Here is an 8,089-nt window from a genome sequence, read left to right on the forward strand (position 1 = left end):
GGATGAATTGGTTCATATATCTTACCTTGAATTCTTTCAAGAAATATTTGTAATTCTTTTTCACAATATACTTTTCATTAATCACCATATGTGCTTTCCATTAATCACCATATGTGTTTTTTTTTATTTTTTATAAATCACCATATGTGTTTTTTTTTTATCATATATCCTTTTCACCATATACGCTTTTAATCATATGCGCTGTGTTTTTCACCATATGCGCTTTTAATCATATGCGATTTTCATCATATGCGTTGTGCTTTTCATCATATTCGCTTTTTATCATATGCGCTTATCATATGCGATGCGCTTTTTATCATATGCGCTTTTTTATGTGAATAGTAAATTAATTAATTTCGTTTTACTATTCATATAAATTAATTTAGATTTACTATTTTGTTAATTGAGTAATATATATATATACATCATATACTTGTGACTCCGAAGGCTCAAATGAATTTGACCATATAGTTATACGTTGTACCTTGCACATTAATTTTCAGTAGAAGCTTTAGATGCATATTATTTTCAGTAGAAGCTTTAGATGCACTTTTTTTAATCACCAAATACCACAAACACTTTGTTTGCGTTTGTTCATAGTCATCAATGAAAACCATTTTCTTTAATTTTATTTTATACAATAAAATTAACGCATCATTATTCTTTTCAAAAACAATAATCTATTGTTATTGTTCACTTGTGCCATGTTTAACAACAAAAGTCAACAACCTCTGTCTTGTTTGTTGTGGCAACCAAAAACAACCTTTGCTTTTGTTACCGAGAATCCAAGACCAAAAAAAACAATTAATTTTTAATTAATCTTTTATCAAAACCATAAATGATTTTATTGATCTACGTTGATATGGCCATAAAGAATTGACGGCTGACCTACTTTTGTAAGTGTATTTCGGCTATCATCCCGAAAACGTACAACGACCTTTTTTTTTTTATGAACTATTTGTTTCATATCTAGCTTAGGCAATTATTGTGAACATTTGGTCCCTATAAGAGCATTTATTTTTTAGACTTTTAGTTGATTTGTACTTGTCACAATTAGGGATAGCACCCGCGGGTCGTGGATGCGGATCCATTGGATCCATCACCCGTACCCGTGGATTTTTTTAAGAGACATCCAATTGAACCCTTGTTCGTTGAAACAATTTGACTATATTTTTACTCCCCATTATTAAACGGGCCATTTTGATGCACACTCTTAAAAAAATAATTTGTTTTTTAAGTTTTATTATTCAACCTCCTTTTTTCAACGGTCACGTTTTTAACAAAACATTTGACAAGTTTGGAAAAAAGTTTTTTATTGATTATCATCAAAAGTTTTCTATTGTCACTCTACTGGATGGAATTATGACATACAACCAAAATTGCAACCCAACACTACATAAGAACAAAAAGGTTGTTTTTAATTAACATATGTATATGTGTTAAACTCGGAATAATAATAACTTATTTTAGAAAATTAACATAAGACATGTTGAAACATTTTTGTCACATTTAGCTCATCAAGTCTAATACTTATCATTGATAGATTTTATCACGTCTAGGAGATGTTTACTTTTTTCTTGTATTAAGTCCTACTTTCATTTACCTTTGTTTGGAAAAAAGTTTTTTTTACTTTGCTTTCCCCCTTTCTGTAAAACTCATTTAAACACTTTCTTTGTTTTTTTTTTTTTAAAAAAAACTTCCTTTTTTTACGTTACCCGTAAATTATAAATATATAAAAAAAAACTTTTTGTTTAAATTTTTTTTTCTAGTTTTTTAAAAGGCCACTTGACCAATTTTTTAATTCTTTCACAACACCTGATATCGTGATCGTGACCTTTCACCAAAGCAAGAGATATTCTTGATAAACTAAACACGGACTCGTGTTTGAAATTGTCGACCACAAAAAAAATTCATTTGATAAAAGTATATATTTTTTTTTTAGTTATAGAAGGAGACCACTTCATTTTCAATACTTCATTTTTGACAAAAAAACTATTCCATTTTACCATCCCCTTTTTTTTCTTACTTTAACTTTTAAGATATACTTTTAATAAAAATACAAACTACTTTTTCTTATTTTAACTTTTAAGATTTACTTTTAATAAAAGTACAAACTACTTTTTCTTATTTTAACTTTTAAGATTTACTTTTAATAAAAGTACAAACTACTTTTTCTTATTTTAACTTTTAAGATTTACTTTTAATAAAAATACAAATTACTTTTTGTATTTTAACTTTTAAGATTTACTTTTAATAAAAGTACAAACTACTTTTTCTTATTTTAACTTTTAAGATTTACTTTTAATAAAAGTACAAACTACTTTTTGTATTTTAACTTTTAAGATTTACTTTTAATAAAAGTACAAACTACTTTTTCTTATTTTAACTTTTAAGATTTACTTTTAATAAAAATACAAACTATTTTTTTATTTTAACTTTTAAAATTATAAATTTAAGAATAAACATTAGTATGCATGAAATAAATAATGATTAATTGCATAAGTAATCATAAATGTTAGATAACATATAAAGACCCCGTCGTATTCGTATTGATCGGAATTAATCTCGACCCATGGTACCGTGTTGTCAAATGACGTGTTGCGTACATAAAGTACCGTGTTGTCAAATGACGTGTTGCGTACAATCATGAGGTCTTATTAACATAAATATAAATGTTAGTGAAGTTAATAAGAGTTAGATTACAGAAAATATAATTCAGGTGGTATAACCGACCATATATAACTTAAATAACATGAATATAAATATTAGTAGTCCAAAATTTGATATATTCGAGTCTGAAAATTATTAATAATTTCATACCTTGATTAGTGATTCGTGATCGTTTGAGATATCTTTTAATTACACTAAGCTTTTCGTGCTGATAACGTGTTATAATTCAGTAGGCTTATAACTACCTTTAATGGTTATAAGAACAAAGAGAGAAAAAGAGAGAAGAAGGAGAGAAGAAATATTGATATTGATATTTCAAGAGAAATGGTGCACCTTAAATGGTTACCATACATGTCTATTTATAGTATAAAATATTACTATGCAAGAAATATAATAATAATAAAATTAACATCCAATCTAGATATTTTATAACACAATCTAGATATTTTATAACAATTACAGTATATTATTAAATAATAAATAAATATTAAATATAAATATAATAATAATAATTCGAGTGCCTCTCAAATAAATCATTAGCTCCAATTAAAAAACGATTATTGAGAATTAAAATTAAAAAATAATGATGGAAATGTGTCCAAAATGATGAACAGCTCACACCTAGCAGAGCTCTCTCTCATCACCGATAAAACCCCCCACTGCTCTCTGCTCTTCACCTTCATCTCTCTTCATAAAAATTTTACATTTTTCAAAGCTACAATTTTTATGCATTACTGACTTGTACCTTATGCATATGGAGAGTCTGCATTTCATCTTCTTTTTATCCTCTGTTTTTATAATTTTAACCCATTACAATGGTGTTACATGTATCAGTAACAATAATAATAATGGCAATCTGCCTATTTTATCCTTTGAAGAAGGCTACTCTCACTTATTTGGTGATAATAATTTAATTGTTTTAAGAGATGGAAAATCAGTTCACTTGTCTTTAGATGAAAGAACAGGTTCTGTTCTTTATTGATTTTTTTTTTTAATTTTATCCACATATTTATATTTATTTAAGTAATATAAATAAATAAATAAATAAATAAATAAATAAATGTATAACAATATGAATGTGCAGGTTCTGGATTTGTGTCACAAGACCTTTATCAACATGGATACTTCAGTGCTTCAATCAAGCTTCCTGCTGATTATACTGCTGGTGTTGTTGTTGCTTTTTATGTAAGTTTTTATTATTTTGTTAATTAATATTTTTTTTTTGATTAATTGGGTGTTCTACATTGGAAAAGGATAATAATTTTCATATTTGGATGATTAAAAAAGGTTTTATTTAATATTAATCTTGACCAAAATGTTTTATTTTTGTGTATTTAATTTTGTTTGAGTGTTTTTTTAAGCTTTAAATGTGTTTATTTTATTTTTTTCTTAGATATATCAAATAAAGTTGCAAACTTTGATGCCATAAACAGTTTACTTATTTTTGTTTTAGATAAGATAATATTTTGTTAATATATTTGTGTTGATTTACAATGTAAAGTAAATGCATCGTTCACTGACAATTATTTAAGAAAATTTGTAATAAAAGGAAATAAATTGTGATTGAAATTTACTCCATTTTTTTTTTCGTATTTACTCTTGTGTGCAAGGCTATAAATTTTCTGTATTTAATTTGATTACCAAAAATATTTTTGGTATTTTTTAATTGGAAAAAAAGTCAATAAATTTCATTATATTCTGCAAGAAAACATTGCAATTTTGTTGTTGACTTATTTCATTAATTAAACTATTGAAAATTCAGTTTATAGTTTGTGCTTCAAAATTTTATGTTGAATGATGAAGTTAAGTTTTTAAGAACACAAATGAAGAAAAACAATTAACCAATACAGTATTAGTGTATTAATTTTACTAGATTTGGTAAATATTAAAGGTAGTACTAGATTGCTTTTTAAAAGGTTTTTATAAAATAAATAATTTTGGATTACTTGCTTCTTGGACAAATGTTTTGCCTTTTTGTCATTGAAGTTTGATAAAAGGTTATAAAAATGGATTAATTACTGCCCCTCATTTCTTGATAACTGTCCCTTTTGTTTATTTAAACAGTAAATAATACTAGTATCACTACTTTTAAGGAGTTAATTCTCTTATTTTAAATAAATTCTGTCTACATGTTTTTTACTTTCTTAATATTATTAGGTTGGAGTTATGTTACAATTGATACCTCCTGTCCATATTTTAAGTGAATTATTGATTTTTGTATAAATATATCTTTTGGTTAGAACCATGGTTGTAAAAGTTCGACTAGTCCTAGTAGTCTCTGACTTCGTCGGTTTATTCGGTCAAAATTGTCAAAATTCCAATTCAGATTTATCACTTCAAAGTCAGTTTTTCTCGGTCGAAGTAGGTTATATACGCTTAAAGTCAAAGTTGGTCAACGTCTGATTGGCTAATTAGTGACTTTTCAACCTTGGTTATAACTTATAACTTCAGATAAACCAACGATTTTAGTTACGTAATCTTTTTAGAAATTATACACTTTTGATTTTTCTTTTCCATTAATGTTGTCAACTTGTAGTTACACTCCCTCAACTACAAGAAATTTGACACTTTTTAAGGATGTCTTAAATGAAAGCATTGTTTTATTCATAAGTTTGGTAGACCATTTTATCTTTTTGCTAGCTTGTTTGTGATCATTAATTCAAAACCTAATTATAGTCCACAACTATAAATAACTTAGGCAAGGCTTAAAAATTATAGACTATGGGAATTCAATTTGTGTCTCCACGTCTAAAGTCGATGCTAAATTTCAATGCTTTGTTGACGAAATAATTTCATTAGAATTGTGGTTGGTAGTTGGGTCATGCTAAAATTGTTTTTGCACCCAAATAAAACGTTATATATTTGTACTTCAAATAGGTGTTAAAAGTAATTTGTTCATGTTTTTAAGTTGTCAACCACAACCCTTATTAGTGTTATCACTAATAAAAACCTATTTTTATTTTTATTAGTAATTAGTAATGTTCTATTATATTTTTGACTACAATTGAAGTTTTTTATGCAAACTTTTAGATGCATTTTGTTTATATGGGGGAAGAAATTGAGACTTTGTACACACCCTTTTAATTAAGTTTTTTTTTTTTTCCTTTTTTTTTTTTTTTTTTTTGTAGATGTCAAATGGAGATATATTTGAGAAAAACCATGATGAAATAGACTTTGAGTTCTTGGGTAATATCAGAGGCAAAGAATGGAGGATTCAGACAAATATTTATGGTAATGGAAGCACAAATGTTGGCAGAGAAGAAAGATATGGTCTTTGGTTTGATCCTACTGATGATTTCCATCAATATAGCATCCTTTGGACTCACACTCACATTATGTAAGTTACCATTTTCTCATTATATATATATATATATATATATATATATATATATATATATATATATATATATATATATATATATATATATATATATATATTATATTAATATATAATAAAATAGATTGTTATTGTATTGGCAGTCTGTGAGGGAGGGGGCATAAAGGTAATTTTAACTTAGATATTTTTACCCAAAAGAAAAACTCAAGATGGATGTCTGTTTCTAGCTGGCTTACATTCTTTCTGCAAAAGTTTTTCACATTTCTGAATTTGACATGATTTTACTTTGGAAAAAAACCATTCTTTATAGCATACAAGCTTTTGTGAAAGGAAATGTTGCAACCATGGCCCACCAAACATGCTAATGAAGTACACAAAAGTAATATTTGTTTACCGAACATCGGGATTAATCGGTGAGTACTCGGCAAAAAAAGTCTCCCAATTACTCGGTCAAAACTCGGGATTACTCCGGATTACATGGAAAATCGGCCAAAGTTAAAATTGGTCAACATCCGAGTACTCCCTGAGTTGCCGAGTACACCCTAAAAATTCCCGACCGGGTACTCTTCGAGTTGCGATTTATGCAAGCTTGCTTGTTAGACACCAATTAAATTTGGTACAACTACAATTATTCAAGTGATAGTGCACTTAGCGCTAATGACTTGTTCTTTACATCAATTTTGATCAATTTGTTATGATTCTTTTTTTTTTTTTTTTAAAAGAAAAAGAAAAATCAACCTGAAGCATATAATGTATTATCAATGTCATGATATCAAGGTACTTTATGGGTTGTTGCTATGGGCCATATGTAGGAAACATGGTAAATGGTCCAGACCATAAAATTATCATTTTTTTACCATTTAAAGCTGCAGGTATAATTGTTCTTGTGATACATTACATGCAGTTATAGAAGAAAATGGTTATCTTTTTGTATAGAAATAGTGACATATCTCTGTTATCAACATTCATAACATCACCTGCATATTCTCCAATATTTTCATTATTCCCAAAGTTCAGATATATTAAATATGGCTCGCAATATTTGATACATCTACCATGATGATGCAACTATTTATGCATACAGTACAACTACTTATTACATGATCTGATCCTTTTTTTTAGATTTTATGTTGATGATGTTGCGATAAGAGAGATTAAACGAACGGAGTCAATGGGCGGAGACTTTCCATCAAAGCCGATGACTTTATACGCAACAATATGGGATGCTTCCGACTGGGCTACAAATGGAGGCAAATACAAGGTAAATTACAAATACGCCCCTTACATTGCCGAGTTTTCCAACTTCGTTCTTCACGGATGCACTGTGGACCCCGTTGAGTTCACGTCATTAAAATGTGAAAACGGAATTCCTACGGGCATCACACCTTCACAAAGGACGAAAATGGAAAGTTTTAGAAAGAAACATATGCAATATTCGTATTGTTATGATAAAAGAAGGTACAAAACGCCGCCTTCTGAGTGTGTGATTAACCCTAAAGAGGCCGAGAGGTTGAAGAGGTTTGATCCGGTGACGTTTGGAAGCGGTCGTGGCCACCACCATGCGAAGAGTCATCGAAGGAGTCGATTTGTGTCTATTTAAGGAAAGGGTTGTTCGTATTGTTTATCTATATAACTATCATTTTGTTTCGTCCTTTACTTAAATTTTGTGATTTTGTTGATCATTTGTGATCGTTTTTATGTGAATAGAGGTAAAGTATACATTGTTTGTGATCAATATTCTGGGTAAAAAGATTAAATTTTGATATAAAGATCTTTGATGGGTTTATTGGGATCAAACAATATATGCATTGGTGACTTGATTTGTGTATATAGTTTGTATATAATACTCCGTGTTAATGTTAGGGTTAAGCCATAATTAGACTATGGGTATGTTTGGCGCGTAGCTTATTGTAGCTTATGAAAGCTTATGGGAGCTTGAGCTTATGATTTTAATAAGTTCCAAGTCATAAGCTTCGTTTGGTAGACAAAAAAAGTAGAGCTTATAAAAATCATAAGCTCTGAAAAAATAAGCTACTTGTAGTAGCTTATGAAAAAAAGTAGAGCTTATGAATTGAAAAATAA

General features: G+C 28.2%; 1 protein-coding gene across 1 annotated transcript; it reads left to right on the forward strand.

Moving 5' to 3' along the window:
- Nucleotides 1-3,310: 3,310 nt before the first annotated feature.
- On the forward strand, nucleotides 3,311-7,785 carry LOC139862405 (probable xyloglucan endotransglucosylase/hydrolase protein 28). The gene is made up of 4 exons (XM_071851005.1): nucleotides 3,311-3,635; nucleotides 3,755-3,855; nucleotides 5,799-6,007; nucleotides 7,130-7,785. The coding sequence occupies exons 1-4, from the start codon at nucleotides 3,419-3,421 to the stop codon at nucleotides 7,605-7,607; spliced, it is 1,005 nt and encodes a 334-aa protein (XP_071707106.1). The 5' UTR covers nucleotides 3,311-3,418; the 3' UTR covers nucleotides 7,608-7,785.
- The last annotated feature ends 304 nt before the right edge of the window (nucleotides 7,786-8,089 follow it).

The sequence above is a fragment of the Rutidosis leptorrhynchoides genome, chromosome 8 (assembly GCF_046630445.1).
Source record: "Rutidosis leptorrhynchoides isolate AG116_Rl617_1_P2 chromosome 8, CSIRO_AGI_Rlap_v1, whole genome shotgun sequence".
Lineage (NCBI taxonomy): Eukaryota > Viridiplantae > Streptophyta > Magnoliopsida > Asterales > Asteraceae > Rutidosis > Rutidosis leptorrhynchoides.